Source organism: Malurus melanocephalus, unplaced genomic scaffold (assembly GCF_030028575.1).
Source record: "Malurus melanocephalus ecotype Western Australia unplaced genomic scaffold, MMel_1.1 scaffold_10, whole genome shotgun sequence".
Lineage (NCBI taxonomy): Eukaryota > Metazoa > Chordata > Aves > Passeriformes > Maluridae > Malurus > Malurus melanocephalus.
The window spans coordinates 4,222,295-4,245,067 of NW_026623242.1; the positions used below are offsets into that span (position 1 = coordinate 4,222,295).

The 22,773-nt window shown below is 38.9% G+C and overlaps 1 protein-coding gene across 1 annotated transcript in view; it reads left to right on the forward strand.

The window, feature by feature from the left end:
- The window catches only part of TRHDE (thyrotropin releasing hormone degrading enzyme), a 196,463-nt gene that overhangs the window by 113,415 nt on the left and 60,275 nt on the right, over positions 1-22,773 (forward strand). Inside the window, exons 8-9 of the mRNA XM_057377926.1 lie at positions 9,509-9,574; positions 12,004-12,191. Of these exons, the coding sequence (XP_057233909.1) occupies positions 9,509-9,574; positions 12,004-12,191 (254 nt within the window). The remainder of the gene's footprint in view (positions 1-9,508; positions 9,575-12,003; positions 12,192-22,773) is intronic.

Sequence of the window (22,773 nt, forward strand, 5' to 3'; positions counted from 1 at the left end):
CAGGCTTTTTAATTATGCAAGTACCCGGAAAATGCCTGATTCAGTTCACAAGGTGGACCATGCTAACTGAATTGTTGTCTTGTTCTTCTCCTCAATAGTTCCATATGCTTTTTATTTGCCTTGTAGCCTCAGTTCCTACTGCTACATTCAATTTCCTTAAATGTCATCCAGTGTGGTATCAGAGTCCATCACCAGCAGTTACTGCAGAGGACATAAACCTCATAGGGTGGGAAGGTACAGTGCTAAAGCTTCTTACAGAAAGAAAACCCATTAGTATACACACTGTGTATAAACAAAGTTTGTTTTCTCAGAACAGCATTGCCCTTTATGGCAATGTTAGGGTCAGTTGTGTTGCAGATACTGCACAGCTATTCACTTTGTGTGCTTTCAGTGAGCTGCTTCTTTTTGTTGCATATGGAATTCAGTTATGACTGTTTTCTCCTTCATTTTTAATATAGGAATTATTAAGAGGAAGAGTGATGGATATGAATTCCCAGATAATGTCAGCAGGCTGAGCAGCTATTTAAGAAAATGTTTTCTTTTGGAAGAGAATTACACTGTTTATCTGACAGCAGTTCAGTTCCAGCTTTACCTCTGTAACTGTGAGTCAGCTCAGTGGATTTTACAGGACACTGGAAGTAAAACATTTTGTTTGCAATTCTGCCACTCTTATGCAATCAAAATTGCCATTAGCTCTTTAGAAGTCAATGGGGATATTTTCAGCACACAAATGTTGCAGGATTGAACTCCTAGTTAACACATAATATATATTAGAAATTAAATAAATAAATCTATTAACGTTCAGTCTAGTGGGAGGTATTCAGAAAAAAAAGAGTCCTGAATCTCTGGTGGACAAAAGGAGCTGTTGTGAAAACTTTCTCCTTTTCTTTCTTTTCTTCCTTCTCTCTTTTTCGCTTCCCCATCCCTTTCCTTCTCCTAAATGCATTTAAAGCTAAGTTACTGTAGCTAGGTAGACACCCACATAGCCACATGGCTAATGATTTTTATGGTGTCTTCATTTCCAAAAATGAACAAAAAAAGGTGCAGCTCTAGGGGCTGAATTGTATGARGGTGTTTTGCACCATGAGAAACATTCACTCAATTTATACAAACAGCAAGTAACTTAAAAGTCAGATCTTCACTGTTGCTGCTTCCCTGTTATTCACTGTTACTGTACAAGTGTTGCAGGTCATTATGGTCTAGACACTGTGACATGCTTAGAGTAAGTTTTCTTGATTGATTTATGGAGACTTTTTCATTGTAAGTAGCAATAAGTTCTTTCCAAGTCTGGGGTTTATATGGAGAAAATTGTTACAGAAAAGTACAGCAGAGATGTTTTTGCCTGGTTAGCAGTTCTTGGGCACAGTTCAAGTTAATGCAGAGGAATGAGCAGCCAACCTGTCACAATTAGCAGCTGCCATCTCTGGAAAACTTTCCATCATATTTTTTTTTGTGTGTGTACTAAGAATATGTTTATTGAGCAATGTGTGGTTTTAGGTAGAAGTGTATTATACAACCAGACAAGACAGAATTAAATGAATGTACAAATTCAGATAAATATATGCATTTCAGTTGCAGAGTGCTTTGTTTCTATAGCATTTGTCCTTAGCTCAGTAGTTTAGTACCACTACCAAATAATACATCAGATATATTTTTGTTTAAAGCTAAACTTTGCCTATTAGCAGGTTTCTCTGCACAGCAGACACCATCAGGCTCTGCCATACATTGGCTGCAGTCCTTCTAAGTGTTCCCTTTTAAACTGCTTCACCACCACCCTGCTACTGCTGCTGCCGTGTTTCAGAATGGAACCTTCCTTCTCTTCATGTTAACAGCTAAAAGGTGAAGCTGAATTTTTACAAGGGAAATAAACCTCTCAGTATTCCTGATTTTTTAACAAGGATTCTCAGCAAAGCGGGATATATTTTAAAATAGTTGGAAATTTGCCTGTATACAAAATTTTAATCGGTTTTAGATGCCCCATTTACATTGAGTTCACTGTGTTGCACTGCAGAAGATTATTAATTGAAAAATCAAGTTCTTTACAGTCATTTGAAGTTTTTATTCTTTTCTTGTGTGAGAATGAAAATGACAAGGCCATATCAATTTCAGTTGGCTGATTTCTGATTTACGATACTGGTTTCTTATCAACAAGCCACAGGTAGAGCAAAGAAAGCAATCCCATTGACTTAATGGTGGCTCTTGCCTCCTTTCTTTTACTAGTTTCTGCAGTATCTGAGCCTGCATACACCAGGGCACAGGTCCTATCTGGGTCCTCTAAATGAAGAGAATGATACGTCTAATACCATGGATGAGATACTCTCAACAATGCCCTAATTTTTCTCCTGCAAAATCAATGCTATAACTCCCATTGGCCCATAAAACACCAGAAATGTCAGTTCTGCTGATATGATTATTATCAGATTGATTGGGAATATCATGAATTACAAAGGAAAATGGATGAAGTAAAATGTTGTAATTATGTGGCCCATTCAGCATCATTGCTCCAGGGAAAATTAGGATTTATTTCCATGTGTGGTTCCAGTTGTACTCTTTCTGATTAGTAGTTATAGCTTGCTGTTTGGACATAATGATTTAATTGTAGATCTGACATGTTGACTGGGTATTTTCCAGTTGCTGCTGGTCTGTCAGCATTATATCACTGTTGTATGTGAAAAAAGTCTAAATGTACCTTTTGGAAATTAAGGGCTGGAATTACAGCTGCTCTACAGTGATTGGATTCCATTGAGTTCCTTCCCCAGGATTTTATGTGTTGACTGAGATAGTAGCCCCAAGAGAAGGCAAAGCACAGCTGAAGTGAATTCTTGCATTATGGCTTTGAAGTATGTTGTACATCTTTCGGTCTTTTTTGAACTTCTTTTTACCTATTTGTGAGTTTGAACTAGAAGCTAGCTAAGAAGTTCCTGGTAGTAGACATTTTACACAAAAGTTACACAGAAGTTCACTCAAAGCAGCAGGAGGTGGGAGTTATAATTGGATTAGTTAAACCTCATTGTAGCCCCATGTAGGCACTTTTAAAAATTGAAGTTAAATGATATTTCCCTTTCTTTTGATTCATGATAGTGTTTTAATTATTACTTAAAGTTTCTGAGTTTAGTCTACTTCATTTCTGAATGCATTTCCACACATAAGTTTTGATGAAGGCTCACTAGTTCACTGTAAAAACTAGTTTGTTGGTGAGAAATGACACTACCAACCATTACTTTAACGTTTGAAAAAAACGTTTGAGCATCACTTTTAGAGAAATGCACTTCAGAATAAAATTTGTGTTTCCCTTGAATGTGAAGCACTGGTAATCTTTCTCTTAACTATATTCTGAAACACCACTGTGCATCTTTTTGTCCAGCTTCTTTCATAATACTTGGCACATACTTGGACAGGACACTGGCTTAAGAAACCACTATTTTGTTTTCCTCAAGGCTGCCTCCAGCTGCTTGTTTTCATCCATCCATGTCTTCCCGACACCATTTATACCAGTGGAAAAGTTTGGAGTCCTCTTTGGTGGACTTGATCAAAGAATGAAGGGTGTTTTTAGTGCAGAATGTTATATTTAGTTCTATACAGGCCATTGCAGGGGTCTAGTCTGCAAAGTAGCCTCACAAACAGGGGGATGGGACTGAGGAGCAGCAGAGGTTGTGCAACATGCTTAATCTGGCTGTACCACCAAACTTATCATCAAACTGCAGCTCAAGGCAGAGACAGGAATGCATTTGATGCTATGGCTGTATAGAAAAGAGATGTGATAATTTTAGTACTGGGTAAGCACTGCTATATAGTCAGGCCTGCTATCTGCAYATAGTCCTTATGTGTTTGCTGTTTCAATACAATTTTGGTGCTGGATTTTTGTTGCTGTAAGTTGAATGGCTTTTTTAATTGGTTAAATTCTTGGCTTGTGGGTAACTTCATTTTTGTAGGAGTACACATTTTAATGCAGTAATAGATTAAAGTATAGGAAGAATATCAACATTTTTTATCCTCTGGGAGAAACTGTGATGGAAATATATTCTGTAACTCTAGCATATTCTGTAGGTTGGCAGGTTTTTACTAGACTGCCTGAAAGCAGTTTCGGGCACTTTGGGTAAAACAGTGTAGAAAGTGAAGCACTTGTTTGGCTTACTTTTCCAGGAAAGACCTGTATTTTTCTTAGCTGGCATTGCAGTCGTGTTTTGATAACTGGTCTGATCAAAGTTGTTCTTTCAGTTTGGAGGTAGCTCTGCAGCTTGACTCATTGGTGCACATTAATTCTTGACACAAATAGAGTTAACCCCCAACTAATTTGCCTTTCACAGTGTTGACCATGACCAGTAAGGTGAATTTCCCTACTCCTTGTACCCTGTTGCTTGTCTGACTGCGCATCCAGGAGGGTGCTCACTTCTCCTTTAGGTGTTTCTCAAGGGTTAGTCTGTTGTACAGCTGAAAAATACTGTAAATCTACTTGGCTGTTTTAGCTTTTCTATTCAGTAGTCTTCCTCTCTTATGGGAATCTTAATTGTTTTCTAGCTTGTAGTCCTTTGCCACTGGTTCTCACTCCCTCTTGTTTATCACTCACCATTGCAAACATATGCAGTACCACCTGACCCTTGCCCAAGCTTTTTATTTGAATGTTAGAGAATGTCAAGATTATATATGATAGCAGCTTTGATGTTAGCAGTGTGAAGGAAGGGAGGAAAAAGGTGCATGCTGTAGTTGGAGAGTCAGCATTTGTCAGATGGTGTCTGGTGGCTTAAGTATATACATTTTCAGGAAAACAAACACACTGCATTTGATACCTGGARCCTTAGAGCCTGGTTTCTACCTGAGCTAAAGGTTTTTATTTGTAGCTTTAAATCTTCGGTGATACACAGTAGTCATGTATAAAACCACTGAACAAGAACACATTGTAGGCTGAAGGGAGGAGGATGTGCACTGAGGAATAGGAATGAAATACAAAAAAGGGAGGTAGAGACAAGTCTGCTTTTCCTGAGCCTTGAGAAAGGAGAAACGTAGCCACAACAATTCAATATGAATATAGTTTGCTACTTTTCCTCAGTCATATAGTGGAATTTTCCGCTTATCTTTAGGAGAAAAAAGAATTTATTCAATGTCAATCATCTCAGCATCACTCATGTAAGTCAGGAACTGTTCCTTCAGCTGACCAATCAACTTCATACAGATTAACTGAGAAAGGAGTTTAGTCCTAGAACTGATATTTCAGTTTCTTTTAATAGATCTTAAATCTCTCCTGAAAGTAAGGCACTTGTTTGGAGGCTCATTCCCCCTTACACTTGTTTAAACTTTTGGCATTTTTCAGTCACTACCTTGTGTTAGTTGTGAGCATTATCATGTTTGGATAGTGGGGTAGTTAATTTCTTTGAAACCAAGAGTCTTAGTTACTAGGTAATATTGCAAATTAATACTGCAGGGAAATGAAAGACTTTTTCCTTTTAAATAATCTCCTTTTCTTAGAACAATCTAATACTATAAAAGGTCTGCAAGCTTAATCAATATAGTATTRCTAAAACCATTTTTCAAAATCCTTCAGCATTTTTCACTGTTCCTACTACTGTTCAAGCTATCTGCTTCAGTTTTCAAAAAATAACTTCAAAAGCATTGAACATTTTAATTCTTTTTTTTGGGAGGCGATTAAGATTACTGTATGATAACACATTATGTTGTAGTCTAAATCTGTTGGGATTTTTTGAAAGATCTTATGTTTTGGTTGTGCAGTAAATGGACTTTGTTTTCATGGTATCACAGATTCAGGCTATTACTTATTTATTTTATATTAAGAWTTGCTTTAATATATTAGAAAACTACATTGTCTGATTAATATTTTATCGATAGAGGTGAGTGGATTATATTCCATTATTCTTTCTGGCAAAGACCAGCTTCATGTTTTAATGCCAAGATACTAGGAAGAATATTACAAGAGGATGCGTGCTGAAAATGTAAACCCAAATGATTACTTTTATATGTGAGTGTTTGATTAATTTTCATGTTGAGTGACAGTGCCCTAGGGTCTGTGAACTCTATTCCTTCTTTCTGCATGACAATGAAAAAATTTAGAGCCAGCATTATGGTGGAGGAGAATGGAGTTGTAGAAGAGTACTCTTGAGTCTTGAGTTGTTAAAGAGCTTTTCATGCCATCTTTTGTGCTCTCGTATACTGTAGGGTTGTAGCTGAAAGGAAGGTGGCTAATGCGTATCTTCGTGCTCCAGCATACTGCAGTTGATGGAACAGCTTTTGTCAGTGATAGACTTGCAAGTTTATGATGGGAAGCAGCCTTGCAGGCAGATGGTTTTGGGCATATGTGTTTATGAATAAGTGRCTTTAAGTCACTTTGCCTCCTTTGGAGCTGTGCTGAGTACAGCTTTAGATTCAGACAGCTGTGTTTGCAGTGTCATTCTCCTTTTCTGTTCTGTGGCTTCCATCTCTCTTCTGTTTGCTGTGGTTTTTCTACTGAATATACTGGCAAAGGGTGGCTAATGCTCCTGCCCTGGAGAATAGCAGTGAATGAGAATGTGTATTCCGCCCCTTTGCAAGCTGCTTAAGACTTAGATATGGGTCCCCAGGAGGAAAAATGGATTGTATTCCTGCTTGGTCCATCCTTAGAAGAGACAAGCAGGGTATGTATAGATCTTTGGCTCCTATTTTACTACTTCCTGATATGTATTTGATGCTGATATGTCTTTTCCTTTTTAAGCTGAATGCCTKTCAATGGAAAAGGAAGTGAGGCTGATCATCTGGTAGTGAAAGTTCAGGCGGGGTCACAGAAACTATCAAAACTTCCTTTGGAGTCAGCARCTGGGGTGGCAGTAACAAAGTGTAATTTTGCAGCAGAGCTGGAAATTGTTGAGTCTGGTGGAGTTCTTAGTATAACAACTATATGAGCTCTAGGGTGGGGATACATTTCATATAGATGTGTAAAAATATGGGTGGAATGGAGAGAGTGAGGTGGGGAACAGTAATGCACTGTGTCCTCTGGTGTTAGAATTAGGAAGCAGCAGCTAAAACCAGCAGACAGGCAGGCATTGCGAACAGATATCACACAACAGGTCACTGACGTGGGAAATGCTTTTCATAAGGTGTTGCAAATGCTAATTTGTATAGGTTCAGAAATTAACTAGCCAAATTCACAGAATTATTAAATTATTAAATGTAAGGATATTAATCTGTTTAAGATTTCATTAGCCACGATGTGCTGTATGATGGAAGAGTATTTATAGGAGGTACCACTGTATGCTTTTCTGGTTTTATACTTTTTCCAGGTGTCTGCTACTGGTTATTTTTAAAAACAAAATATGAGGATAGGAATAGGAAGGTAYTTGATGGAATCTGGTTCAGAAAACTTGCTCTTGTACCTCTGGAAAGCGCACTCAGGTTTGAGGTTGCAATGTAGATTTACTACTGAAAGCTTATTTTGATGCACACTGTCATTTTGCACTGCTTTTTGTGTAGAATACATTTGTTAACACTCCTAGTTTTATGCTCTGTTTATGGTCTTGATGCAACTGTCATGAAATAATGACAAAATTGATGATTAAGTTGTATGATACAAGGACTGTACCAAGAACTCTGGTTTCTCATCCTATTTTTTTATTTCAGGATAGTGGTTAGGATTCCTGTTGTTTTTGTTTGCAAGATAAACACGTGAGATTGGAGGGCAATAAATTTTTAATTGAGTGACAAGCCACATTTAAACTTCCCTGTCTGTGTACTGGGAGGAGAAAAAAACAAACCAAACCAAACCCAAGGACAGAAGCATTTAATCTCTTTCCAGTCTTTCTGAACACAAGATGTGAAAGTCATATATAATGTCTAATGGTAGACTGGTAAACAGAATTATTGCTTGTATGGAATCCTCAAGTGTTCTACCCATTTTATTTTGCTCTATAATGATTCTGAAAGAATCTCTCAGAAGGACCAATATGTGCAGCATTTTCTAGTACTGCTTAAAATGGAGATCGTATATTTGTTGTTATTTATTTACCTTGTCCCACTTTTGTTTATTCCTATTTTAGCTTTCTAATTTGCAATTCAACTTCTTCAGCTTTGGAAGCTATTGAATGTTTCACTGTGCCTTAAATGATCCTGTATTTTTATACAAAATGGAAGCACAGTGTGCTATAGGTACAGCATATATAATACTGTCTCTTTTTTTGAGTTAGTCTCATGACACTGTTAAGACTCAGCACTGCATTTACAGAGTCAGTGTTCTCATTTAGCCTTCCTAGTCTGTGATTAAATGGGAGTTGTTGCTTGTTTTGCTATGAGTTGGCTGACAAAAGCTAAATCTGTCACAGGTGCTACAATTTGTGTATCAGAAAATTTGCTTTCCAAATACTAATTATTCCCAAAGTATCTTACTTCACACAAAGTACAGATAACACAGTCAGCAAATTTGTCCCAGTTTTATCATTGTGCAGTAAATTAGGGTTTGTCTTCTACCATTGTGTAAAGATGGTAGAAATTCAGTTGCAGGAGAACCAGTTGATATTCAACCTCTGCTCTGATTTTTTTCACTTATTTCTTCCAATCAAATGCTTGAAATGCATGTTATTCAAATAATCACTGCTGAATTTCACTTTTGTAATTGAATGAGCTGTTATCAAGGGATATAGGATGGTGGGAAATAATGGTGTTGTCTCTCAGGAAGTCATTAAAAATAGGAAGAGTTTTATGCCTGAAGGACCTAGACCTAAGCTGGTCATTATGCTTAAACTACTAATTTGGCAAGTTACTTTAATATGATGTAAACTTACCAGGAATTATCTTTCTGGTTGTTAAGGGAGAAGAATGGACCTTCAGTTACTGAAACTGTGGCAGAATAAGTGAGAGTATTCAGTTTATAACCTCAGGCACTTGAGTCACATATGGCATTATAACACACGTGTAGGTACCTGTGCACAGGCACCGAGTTGAGTTCCTGTCRCACCTCCTCCACTGCTCCCTGTTGTGGAGAGCCTTTATGGTAATCTGTTACAGCCCTAGTTGCCAGTATGATCTATTTTGACACTGAAGGGCCAGGATGCCCTTAGATAAGAGTTCATAGTTCAGATAGGCTATTGCTCAGTTAAATCTTCTGTAATGAATCCAACTGTCATCCGAGTGAGCAAATTTTTGACACTAGACAAAGCAGAACGACCTGCTGAAATAGCAGCTGGAATGGTGTTTCAGCACCTTCTCCTTTCATTGCCAAGAATTACCTAGGAACCCCTTCAAAGGTTAGACATGTATTCTAAATGTATATATTCAAAATATTTAGCTTGTGGAATGACTTACACAGAAAATGAAGAGCATTAAATGTAAATGAAAATTTTAGCAACAATTTTTGCATTACAAACTAGCTTAAAAACTATTTATTCTCTTAGGATGAGCATATTGTCCATTTCTAGATTTCTAGCAAATGCAAACATTGATGTGTTTTAACTTGTAATAGCAGTGATGCACACCTCTAGTTGTTTGGCTTGTGTTAGTAATACTGACTTGTATTTTTATTTTATTTCTGTAGGACTATTTAACCATTCACAAGTACGGCAATGCAGCCAGAAATGATCTCTGGAACACACTGTCAAAGGTAAAATGCTTTAATCTATTGCACTGAGAAACAGGAATTCGCTATCGTATTTTTCTTGGTGAGATCCGGAGTGAACAGTGCGTATTGAGATCTTACAGAACAAATAAAAAACTGATGCAAAGAAATTCCATTTGAGTTAACCTAGTGGCAACATTAAAATATGAGTTTTGTAGCATTTCAATTCTTTATGTTAGAATGTATTTCCCTGCATGTGCTGTGTCACYGATATTCAGTGAAAGGAGCTTCATGGAATCTGCTATCACTGACTTCAGTGGCAGTGTGCTGAGACTCATAAACTGGAAAGTGCTGGAAAGCACATGAAAATGCCGAGTTTGGGCATTTTTATCATGTGTGTTTGGGATTTTGTATGGAGTTAAGGTTTTTGTTATGAACAAAACTATTAAGGCTTTACAATTTTGTATAAACAGATAAGTATTTACTGTAACATTTGGCATCCTGTAGAGACTTACATTACTACATCCAGGCTTGGCTTTCCAGGCTTGGCTTGARTTCTAAATCCTGGTCTAGGGATCCACAATGGCAGACTATAATTTTTCTAAGATGAGYGAAGCGTGCCTAAATTTCACCTCTTTGGGGCTAGTCTGAGGTAGTCTGAGTCTTCTCCAGAAATAAGGACAGAGTGCCAGGCAATGTGGAGTGCAGTCAGAGTTTTGACACAAGTACCAGTTCAAGCCATACATAATATGACAGTGTAGTTGTAACAGTTGACACCACAGCTAGGATTCAGCTGGAGGTCAAGACATCTGCATTTATCTAAACAAGCAGGGATATAGATGTAAACTTGGTTTTCAAGATCCAGTTGTTCTCACTGAGTCTTCAGTTGCCCATTCACAGACTTCTAACTAGGTTTCTGTTCATTTATCTTACCTGGCTTCCAGCTGCCACATGAGAAACATGTCTGTTGTAGGTACACCGGTTTGGAAAGAGTGTGCTGAATATTTTAGGACATGTCCTTTGCCTCTGGGTGAAAAGGAACAACAGGTGTCCCAGAAATCTTGTCCATATAGTCAGCAGAGAAAAGAGAGTAATTCAGTTGGCTAACCACTACATGATTATTTTATAGTAAGCCTGAACCACTGACTGTTGACTAAACACTTGAGATGGTTGTTCAAATACAGGCAACTAAAGCCAGGTTAGGTACCATAGGATGTTCTAGACATTCAGGTGTGTGTAATCAATTTAGCATAAGATATATGGGGAAGTCTGTGCTCTTCTTGAGTGTCAGGTAAAGGTCAAATGAGATTAGTCACCTTCATTTGGGCAGCTGAGCCGAGTCCTGTGTCTGTACTGACTGCTAATGAGAGTTGAGACATGTAACATACAGTCAGGCTTTTAAATCTATGTCTTAATCTGTAGCTGAATGTCACTGCAAAAATCATTCTTGCTTTCCTCTGTTAAAGCCTCTGGGAGAGTTCTGGGGGATGGGAGGTCAGAGGAATGAACATTGTCTTGAAAGAACAGCAGAATCCACAGCTAATAAAGAACAAAAATGAGACTGTATTTGGGTCCATAACCATTGTAGCTATTCTGTATGCTCATATCTACTGTTGCAACCAATAATTCCATTTGCCTCAGCTGTAAATGCCTTTGTTGCCAGCCCCTTTGTTCCTMATGCAGTGCAATTGCAGCATCAGTTCTGAAGACATCTTCTGCTTGTGCTCATCAGAGGTTGCTCTTGGGCTGTTTGACAGCTATGAGCATGTCCATCGCTGAAGAACAAATGATCCCTGTTTCTCCTGCTATCCAGTCTCATCTCCCACCATGCCATAGTCTCTCTTCATGTTTCAGATCAAAGTCCACTTGTATAACTGCATTTTTATTGGCATATGGAATCAAATACAAACACATTAATCCTCCATGTGTTGTGACAGGTGCAGTTTAAGAAGCAGCAGGGGATATCTTGGGACACATAGCCTCAACTTKGGACATAAGGGACAGTATTTTCAAATAACTAGTCATATGATTTTCAGAAAAGAGAGGCTCTGTATTTTTAGAAATTAAGGCRCTTCAAATATGCCTTATTGTAGGTGCTTAGATCAACTAACACTTGGTCTTTTTTAACCTTATCTAGTTAAGAATAGCTACAAAGTATTTATGTGTCTGTTGTTAAAATCCTGTAAAGCAGGTTATTTCTTCTGTTGCAGCAGAAGTACTTAAATGATGTGAGAAACATGACTTTCTGACCGTCATTCTCCTCTCTGTCAAGATTACTCTGTATTTATTTTTAAGATACACAGAGCCTTAAGTTCAGTTGTGTAGCATCTGTGTATTGGGTGTAAAMATGTGTGTGTGTGTCTGCATGGTTATTTTAACTTCCAAGACCAGTTATGATCCCARGGACAAAAAATCCCCGTTTTATGTGTTGATGCTGCTTCAATGTACTGAAACTGTTGTTTTTTTTCTTCAAGGCTTTAAAGAGGGTTGGAAAATCTGTAAATATCCAAGAAGTAATGGATCAGTGGACACTACAGATGGGTTATCCTGTTATCACTATCTTGGGAAATGAGACTACAGACAACATCATAGTCATCTCCCAAGAGCGTTTTGTTTATGATAGTGATGCGAAACCCAAGGATCCTGCCCGTGGGGACAACAGGTACTTGTATACCTCACTATATTTCAAGAAGCTGTAGTTGTTTAAATAAGTGCTTTATGTGTGCATTTTAATGAAGACTGTTTTTTAGAAACCTGAGCTTTGCTTGGGATCCACAGCATGTGGTGATGCTTTAATTTGAGCCATAGTAAAGTTGAGGCTAATTAAAAGAATTGGAAAAAACTGCCCATTTGCACCCTGACAATTCTCTGTGACGGTGGCTTGCATCACACATCTGCTTCGTCAGCTTCTCCTCTGATTTTGTCACACTCCATGAAGTAATTGGGAATGTGGTTGGAAGGTCTGATACTTCTTAAGAAATTCTTTGGAAGGGACCTCTCCACGCTCATACATTGAGTAGGCAGATGTAAATATYTGTGTCAGATACAGACCCTGCTTGACTTGGGAAACAGTCAGGAGCTGAGCTGGACCTCTGTACAAGGCAGGGGGTTCCAGCTGTTTCATTTTTTGGAGCCAGCTGAACCGGTCCAACAGGAGCTGTTACACTGAAATCAGCATCTCTGTCTCTAGCCCTTTTCCACTTCTTAGATTGCTTTGTTCCTGTTCCCAGATGAGTCTACATGCTTGCTTCATCCCAGAGACAAGCTGATATTCCTGGCTGATCCTGGGGAATCCTCATTGTTTCAAGCAGTTTTGGCATTGTCTTTTAAGGCCAAGAATAGCTGTTGCTAGCTGATGCTAGAGAATTGCATGATAGCCTTTGAAGTTTCTGTGTTAACCTGTTTGTGCTCAGTGTGAGAGGGCACACTATGAACCTGGAATATTCCGTGTTTGTCCAGTAGATTTAAATTACTAAGCGATAATATTTAATAAAAAATTTTGCTTGACATGTCTGGAACTTGTAGAATATTCCTGTTGAGAGAGGCCTAAAATTATAGTTACATTTATTGGAAAGTGTTTAGAAGTTCATTATCCTTTTTTAGAACATGAATGCTGTGGAGCTCAAACATGACACAGAGTAAATAGTTGTTTTTTCTGGCTGTATTGGAACAACCTAACAGGGTATTAAGCATCTGTCTAAATTCTGGGCTAAAATTAGTTTCTTTGTGAAAAAGAGATTAAAAAATGGAATGTGGACTGTTGGAAGTGTTCATGACTCACAGCTCAGTGCAGCAGGAGAGAGATTCTCCATTATTCTCTTGATAATTTCTTTTGTGCAAGTGTATATATGTGTTATGTAATRTGACTGGATTTTACTACTGAGAAGAAGAGCAATTATTAGTTTTTTGATTGACTAAAACAGGTATGTTAAGCCTCCTAAGTATTGTAGAGACTTCCTTAAATAGATTTTCTAGGTATTCAGTATTGATTGAAGTAACTGCTGCTGTAATTCATGAATAAAGATTGCTGGGTGTGTAAATGATACCAGGGTGATTATGGTGGGTTGACCCTGGCTGAATGCCTGGTGGCCACCAAAGCTGTTCTATCACTGCCCTCCTCAGCTGAGCTGGGGAGAGAGAAATATAAGGGAAGACTCTTGGGGTGAGATAAGGACAGGGAGCGATCACTCACAAGTTACCATCATGGGAAAAACAGACTCGACTTGGGGCTGGGGGCAAATTATTACCAATTGAATTAGAGAAAGCAGAGAAGGTACTGCAGAAACAACGCAAAAACTTAAAATACGTTCCCTGCACCTCTCCCTCTTTCCAGGCTCAACTTCACTCCTGAGTCTCTCTACCTTGTTCCCCCCTGCAGTACAGGGGAGCAAAAATGGAGCTTGCAGTCAGTTCATCACACATCTCTGCTGCTCCTTCCTCTTTAGGTGGAGGGCTCCTCACACCTTCCCTTGTGTGGAGTCCCTCCTGTAGGAAACAGTTCTCCACAAAGTGCTCCAATATGAGTCTTTCCCACTGGCTGCAGTTGTTCATGAACTGCTCCAGTGTGGGTCCCTCTCTCAGGGTGCAGTCCTTTGGAACAGGCTGCTCCAGTGTGGGTCCTCTGTGAGGTCCTGCCAGGACCCCGCTCCAGCCTGGGCTTCCCAGKGGATTACAGCCCCTTTCCAGCTTCCACCYGCTCCAGTGTGGGGTGCTCCATGGGCTGTAGGCAGATCTGTGCTCCTCCAGGGGCTGCAGGGTCACATCCTGTCTCACCACAGGCTGCATCATGGGCTGCTGGGGAATCTGATCCAGCGCCTGGAGTATCTCTTGCCCACCCTCCTGCCCTGACCACAGTGTCTGCAGAGCTGTTCCTCTCACATATTTACCTTTCTTCAGCTGCTCTTTCCCCGCAGTTTTTCCCCCATGTTACTTCAGAAGTGCTACCAGTCACTGATGGGTTTGGCCTTGGCTGGCAGTGGGTCTTTTCTGGAGCTGGCATTGGCTCTGCTGAACATGGGAAAAGCTTCTGTCAATTACTCACAGAAGCCACCCCTATAGCACCCCTGCTAYCAAAACCTTGCCATATAAACCCAGTAGAGGTGAGAATTAGACCTAATTTTATTTTCATGCATGATATTAATTTGTAATGCAAACTGTATGTTGTTGTAAGTGGAGCACCAGCAGGACATATTCTCCTGGTTTTCTTCAGAGATTTTGTCCATAGATTTTATCAAAGTTATTGTTTCTAAACATTGGAAATAAGATTCAGTGCTAGAGGGAGCACAAAGATACCCATCTGAGCCCTGCCAGGAATTTAGTATTCTAACAGGCAGTACCATACATATATGTATCTCCTTTGGCAAGTCTCTTTGCCCTTCTCTTGCCCCTTTGGATTTGTTTTTCTCTGTGCTTCCACATCCTTTTAAGCACAAATKGGAGAGAAACCCCTTGCCCAGGGAAAGCTTTACAGATGGGTTATTTACTCCAGCCAGTTAGCAGACGGAGCTAAAATTTGCTGCTTCCCAGTGAAGTTGTTTGAAAGTCACGTTATGTAAATATAAATATCAAAGAACAGGAACTATATACTTCCAGCAAAAGATGAAACTTATCTGTGCCATTCACCTTTCAAAAATCATCTACCAACTTATATTAAAGTTGTATGACTTCATTATAAATTGGTGTCTGAGTGTTAAAACACTCACCATGCAATTTGTTCATGCATTGTCCACAGGGTGGRTATGCACAATGGCCATCTGTCAATGGTGTCCTTTTGTACCATGACATTAAGTAAAAACCAAGGTTGATACACTGAAAACAATTTCATCTTTTAGCTGGCAATGACCTAGATATTTTTCTGTGGTTTATTTTCCTTTCTTTTTTCCCACTGCTGAAGTGACTGTTRCTTTAGTTATTGTGAAAGCAGTAGACAGGGAAAACCACATTAGTGTGTGGTCATTTGATAATTCAAGATGCATTGCTCTACCTTGGTTTTTAATATTGAGAGAGCTAATCTTTGTGTGACATGACACAGTTTTTGTACAGGTTCACCAGCACAGGTGGTAGCGCCGGTGCGGTGTTGTGGCTCGTTCTGTGGGTGGCTTTGGTCGGGAAGTTGACMAGGGTTTGCTGATGTCTGCTGCTGAGATATATATRCACATCAGCAGCAGGCAGGCTTTGSGGGTGCTACACATCAGTGGCYTAATTCACAGACCCATAAAGCTGGTGCTTACCTCCCCTGCGTGACCCGGGAATTTAGGCGTTGGACGCGCGGCTCCCTGGGGAGCCATAATAGGCACTGTAAATAATGGGCAGCAAATGGTATTTATGCCACGTTTGAGGCCATGCTCTTGCAGGGCAGGCAACATTGGCTTCCTTAGGGTAGTTTATCTGTGGATTAATCGTGATGATCATTTTAAACATCATAAGAAGCAGAGCTGCACGAAACACAGGAAAATGTTGAGACCCAGGCATTTCCAGGAGTTTATCATCTAAACAGACAACACTGGAAAGCTCCAGGGAAGGCTCTTAAAGCATCCATCTGCCCTGTAGTCTTTAGTTATCCAGAGGTGGGGCTGTAGTTTGGTATGGCACAGCAATAAATGTCAATTCTATTGCCTTCAGAATGATGAGGAGTTTAAATTTTTGGTTCAGATAGTCTCTAGGCAAATTTAACTTTGCCTTACTGTAGAAAGACTTGCTTCAGAGTAGGTCTTTCAGATATATCTACTGCATAAGAAATGTAAATAAAGAGGCAACTGAATATTTCAGAACCCTTCTAGTTTTTTAAAATGTCTGTTTGCTTTTTGATGTGTATTTATACAGCAATTAACTGTTAAAAATGAAATGTGAAGCTGCATRTTTAATTTTTAACTCTGAAACCATATAGAGGAAGACAGAAGCAGCAAGCAGATTTTTCTAAGTGATAAACAATACAAGTGAAAATTGTTGATACCTTTGGCAGTGGTTGATGCCTAGTCCCTTACTATAAGTGACTTTAATTCTTCTACAGAACAGAATGATTATGTAGAGTTGGTTTTCCAATCTCCTGTATATTTGCGCTCCTTGTCATTATACCTGTAGAAAAATGTGTTTCAAGAGCAATACATATACAAACTGTGATCTATTTCTGTGCATACAATCAAATGTATGCCTTCCTAAGCTCTAACATTTGCTCTGAAATTATAGAAGGTATACAATTTCACTTCTTTGTAAACTGAACATAGATCTTGCTTGACACTTATGCCTTCACATGAAKCCATAGTTCTCATTTTATGAGAAAATAAACAATGACAGACACTATTTCTAGAAATGTCATTCCTTAGAAGGGCCAAAATCACCAGCTTTGATTTGAGTGCCAAAGCCTGAGTTGGTATAATGTTTCAGTAGCAATTTCAGCTTATGCAAGCAAAACTTTAAAACTCCTATTATAACTGTATAGTTCATATTCTATCCCTGTATAACAATCCTTTAGTTAAGTGTAGGTTTGGTCCTGGCCTCCTGTGTACCCCTGTGAGAATAGATTATGCCCTTACATTATAAGGCTAAAGGGGAGAAGGTGATATTCCATCTGACAGGGTTCAGTGAGTTTCCCTGCTTACAGAAAACTATTATTTTAAGGCACTAGTCTCATCCATCATTACAAAACGGCTCACAGATRTGACAAAAAATCGTATGAAAAATTATCTGTGGTCTAGACAATAAACTAACCAGTTTTGATGAAATCCATAAACCTTTTATATACTAAATTGAAGMGCAGACCAAAGCTTTCTTCTTGTGGGTGTGTTTTGCCCTTTAAAAATATACAGAGCTTGTCTCTGCAATAGTAAAGAAATAGCCTTTCCAATGTTATCAAAACAATTAAGTTAATGTTGCTGGGATAATACTCACTTACACAGTGTTCTTATCATGCATGCAGTTTCCATAGCTAATCTTCACTTGTTCATGATAATATCCTAAAGGGAAATGTCTTGCTAGGTACTGAACACAGCTAGCTGTTAAGAAAGAGAAAAACATGAAAATTTACAAATCAGAATCTGGACAGGATGTTCATACATGCTGTAGTGTGGTAATCCTYGGTGCTTTTCTCCATGTAACTAAACCGGGGAGAATTCAATTGAACAATGCAAGCCATGGACATGACCAGCAAAGCCAGAGCTGTACAGCTTATAGGTCTAACAGCCTGTAGTAATTGTGACAGCTGAAAGGCTTTACAGTGGGCTGCAGAGCTGCTCAACACTCACTCCAAGATGAATGATTAACTGCAGAATTTATTTCCCTTCAATTCTCTTCTGAATTTCCTGGACAAAGCTTCTTTATTTATTCAGGCTTTGCAGAGAAAGGGCTGTGCTTGTCTCTTTACTGATCATTATTTGCATAGTAAAGGCATAGCTGTGTTTGGATATTACTGTGTGTATTCTTGCTTAGTTGTATGGCATTATTGAGCAATGATGGGGAACTTACACTGTCCACTTATCAGCTAAGGAGCTAGTTAAACACAAACCAAAATGTTAGGAGCACAAGGGGAATGCTGATTACTATCTTHGCTACATTCTTGGAGCAATTGTGGATTAATGTAGCATATATAGTATTAATTATGTAATAAAAAGGACTATAATATGGACAAATATTGTTCCATAAACTGAGGAGAGAGGGCTAACAAAATATAAATAGAAAACAAAGTGCTCATTTACCTCCCTATCTCTGAGAAATATCCTCTCATCTTCCATTTTCTTGAGTCCTTTGAGTGTTTTCTAGTAATGCCTTTCATCTTTACTGTACCTGAAACATTGCGGCTGTATCAGTGTTTCTACCAGAAACAACTATTGTGTTGCTACCTAGGGAGTAGCTGTGGCACCCCTAGTTCACCTGCACTGACCTGAATGTCTCTGTATCAGCAGTAATAATGATGAAGGGAACAGGCTCCAGGAAAGCAAGGTGACCAGTTTATTAGACACAGAGGAAATGGAATTAACAGGAATGAGATGAAAAAATCAAGAGTCCTTAGTGGATCACAGAACTGTTCATGAGCACTGACAGATATTGATTTAACCATTTTTTTTAAGCTGGTCAAGCAGGGACTTGAAAATATTTGTTCTTGCAGAAGAGTGAGAAAGTGTGAGGKGCTCCTTCTCTTGAAATATGCATTGGAGTAGAGGCCAGCTCAATGACACCAATGGATGTTGTCCTTTGACACGCATAAGGACAGTCCTTAACCCCGGCAGCCTGAGAGGGGACAGTGCTGTGCAGAGTGCTGCTCTCCAAAGGAGAGGGCAGAGGGGCTGCCCCTGTGATTGACCTGGGGAAAGCCAAAGCCTGCCTTGGGCACGTGGGGGAACAGTGCCTTTGCTGTGTTTGCTGGCACAGCCCTTGTGCTGTGCACTCCCTGTTGCAATAGGGATTTTTTTTTTCTGTGAAAGCCACTAGAAAGTCAGTTTTTTTGATCTTGCTTTTCTATTTTTAGAGGCTTTTCTGATGGTTGCATTTTTTTAAAAAATCAGAATAGGAAATGCTCTTAAAATCTTTTCCAGTACATATCTCTGTTGGTGTCTCCAGCAAGATTTTGCTGCTAGCAAAGACTGCAAAAATGCCAATTATAATTTAACACTTTATTTCTGAAACCATTTCACAGCTTCTGTTTGCGAGGAGCTCTTCTCACTGAGAGACTTCCAGGGTGATCTGGTGTGTGGTATATGGGCAACTTTCCGTGTTAGAATTTGAAGAATGATAAAGAAGACAAAATTAGTGTATTGTGTTGCTGCTTCCTGTGTGGTGGCAGCACTTGTATTCTGATAGAAGTTAGGCTGACAGAGAAAAGCTGCTGTTGTATTTTATTGTCACTGCAGAATGTGCCACTTTCCTCATCTTATTTGCTAATACTAACTCTCAGGAATTGCTAGATACCCAGTCTAGTTAATTGACTCACATTAATTAAATCAATTTCATGCTGAGGAAAGGAGCATGTACTTGAGAGCAGCACTGTGTTTTAATATAGAGTGAAGTCTTTGGGAGATGAAGAGGACAATAAGGACAGCAGYGCTCGTGGGGAGCTGCTTAACATGCAGGGGTGGGAGAGGGATCATGGCATGGCAGGATCCTGGCATGAGCAAGGGTTGGAGCATTTAAGTCATGGGGCTGGAAGAGGCAAATATGGAATACCAGGGAAGTGGAAAAGGTGCTTGAAGTGGGGGCTTTAAGGAGGGAAAGAGCAGTCTGGGGAAAGTCCAGACAATATTTGGCAGAGACAAGTTTTAAAGGAGGGATGAGGGTGGATAAATGTTATATTTTGTTGGCTTTGGAAAAATCAGAGATCTGAGTTCCCCATTGTAGACCAGAAGATAAAACTTCTAACATGCTCCATTTTTTATGTCTTCTTCCTCCTGCTTTTTTAAGTTGCTGATAATAGGGTTTTTTTCTTATCCCTTCATATAAGCCTTCACAGTCAATAGTATAATCTTGGGTTTTATTGAGGAGATACTTTGGTGAGGGACTCTTAGGGAAGTTTACCGAGGAAAGAGAAGCAATCATAGGATTATATTTTTGTCCTGCTTCAATTCATAGTATTCAGAGGAAAAATCAGAACTGAACACTGGAATATGCTGAAAAATGTTTGGTCGTAAGTCTCTGAGAACATACTGGAGGATTGTAAATGTAGCTAAAGTGCTACTCTCATTCTTGTGGTTCCTTCTCAGCCCACATCCTTGTGCTGCAATCAGGGAAATGGCAGATCTGTGCTCAAGTCAAGGGGTTATGCTTACAGGTGAAGGACGATGCAGAGATGGGGTTTGCATGATCAGCACCACGTGTGCAATTCTGCAAAGATGTTTTGCAGTGGTGCAAGGCGGAACAGAGGATGTTGGAGAGATGAAGAGCTTTATTGCAGGGTAAAGAGGCAGCTGTTAGGACAGACRCTTAACACTGCCTAAACCAAGCTTCTTTGTATCCGTCTTTGATTCAGCACTCAAAGCTGCTTGTCACTTTTGAAAATGAAGCCTTTTGTGCTTTAGTGTAAAAGGTACTGTTAGGCAGGCGGGAGACAGCATGTGCTGACAAAGAATTTGTAGTATTTGTTCCTTGCCCACATCATTTTTCTAAATTTGGTAAGGTACACTGCTGGCATTGGCACTGAAATGAGTCAGTTTCAGATAGTTTCATAATATTTATAACCACCTCGTTAATAATTTATTTTTAGATGAAATATGTAGGTAATATTACACAGACCTTTACAGAAGGCTTAGTAATCAGATAATTGTTATATGATGTTATGTTATTATCAGACAATGTTTCTTTGTGGTTTTTTCGAATTTGGTAATTAGATTCAAATTTACTCATTTAAATTACTTTTGTCTCCCCTCAAGAAACCAAAGGATAATGAAGTTTAGATAGGATGGCCAAAGACATACAGCTGTTTTCTAACAGAATATGCAGGCTGTCATCTTAAGGCAGATCCACAGAGCAGAGCCACACATGAACTCTTTCATGCTAGAGCTGCTGTTACAGCACTGAATCTTTTTTTTATGTCTGGAGTTTCGTGTTGTCATTACTTCGGGAAATACATTCTGTTTTACATAAGACTCCTGGAAAATGTAAATTTTTCCCCTTTTTCAGCTCTAGAACTTATTTATTGCTGAAAATTATTCCAAAAATTCTTGCAATATCCAGAAAGAATTAGGGCTATGGCAGAGTAAAGGATAACTACAAAATCTGCATCTCTAATATATTGTAGTTAAACATGTTAATCACTGTTATGACTACCGATGAATTATAGTGTCAATTATTGTATTAAAATACATGCCTCTAAAGTATATTCCTCTAAAACACATTCTAGCAGTACACTACAGACAATGAAGATATTTTCTCTATATATCTTTTTATTTAGGTTCTTATACAGAAAAAAACCTAAACAATCCATGATGCATCCYATAAATAGTTGCTCTTAGAAGCAGCTATCAACCCTTCATTTACAGTATACCAATATGATTGCCTTTTTTAATATGAGTTTCCAAATGAAAGCATATGTAATAGAGAAATATATAAAATTAGCAGCTGTATTGAGACAGAGCTGCGAATAAAGAAGCTTATCATTAGAAGCAAGTCATCTCAGATGTGCGAGCTTCTTTCAAGACTAGAATATAAGCTTCCTACTCACTCTCATGAAATTTTAAATATTTCTCCAAACTATAAAGATTATTCACCATTTCCACCATGTGTGCAGCTAAGTATAATTTGTATTCAAAATTATAATAGCTTCACAATTCCAAATATCTTCCAAATCCTAGAGTTTTGCTTCCCTCTGAAATATAAATTAGCTTTATTCAACTGCCCATCCAATCAGAGCCTTTGAAAACCTTAAACTAGGTAAGCCTTAATAGTTAGGAGGAAAACTACTCTACCAATTATTTTTTGTTCATCCATGAGACATCTGCTAAGTTCATTTCTATTCAAAGCTTGAAATACTCTTAAAAATCTAACACCTTAGGTGTGGAGCCCATTCAGAGCCACCAGGTGGTGAAGCCATTATCTGCCTGGCAGCACCTATCTAGACCTGACCCTGTTGAGTTGTTTTGGGTGGTAGGTTGGTCTGACAGAAAAATTTACTCACCTCCATAGGGTGAGGCATTAGTGAGAAAGAAGAGAAGAACTGATAGAAGAAGCTCAGCTAGGTTTTGACAGTGTTTGGTTTAGGTGGTCAGTGTTATTAATTTCCCTGTCCCTTTTTTTGCCTTAGCTTATCTTTTTATTATTGATCAGTCTGTTATCCTGGGATGAGGGCACAGCCCCAGTAACCCCAGAATCCTGATATTAACATTTTTTTCTGATTTTGCTTAAACCAAACAAACTTTTGATTTGCATCCTACAATAAATGTGGTGTATGTCACAGTTCCTGTGCCCTGCTGTTTCATTTCTGCAGTGCTGCAGTCAGAAATCGTCTGTCTGTAGGATTTGTGAAAGTCCTGTCTGATTCAGACACCAGGAGGCCTTCTCCTGCTAATGCAACTAAAGCACTATGTTTCTGGTTTCAAATTGGCTGTCTGCAGCTTGTTCCTTGATGAAAAAGTTTGCTATTGTCTGCTTTTTCATCTCCCTTGTAGGGGAATCCAACTTAATCAGTTACATCTACCAGTGTTACTCACCCGTTTCTCACTGTTATTTGTACTAAACCTTTTGTTCTCACTCTGAACRCAGTAATTCAGATCACACTGGGCGTATGCAGATGACCAGTGAATACCTCAAGCAATGTTCAGGGG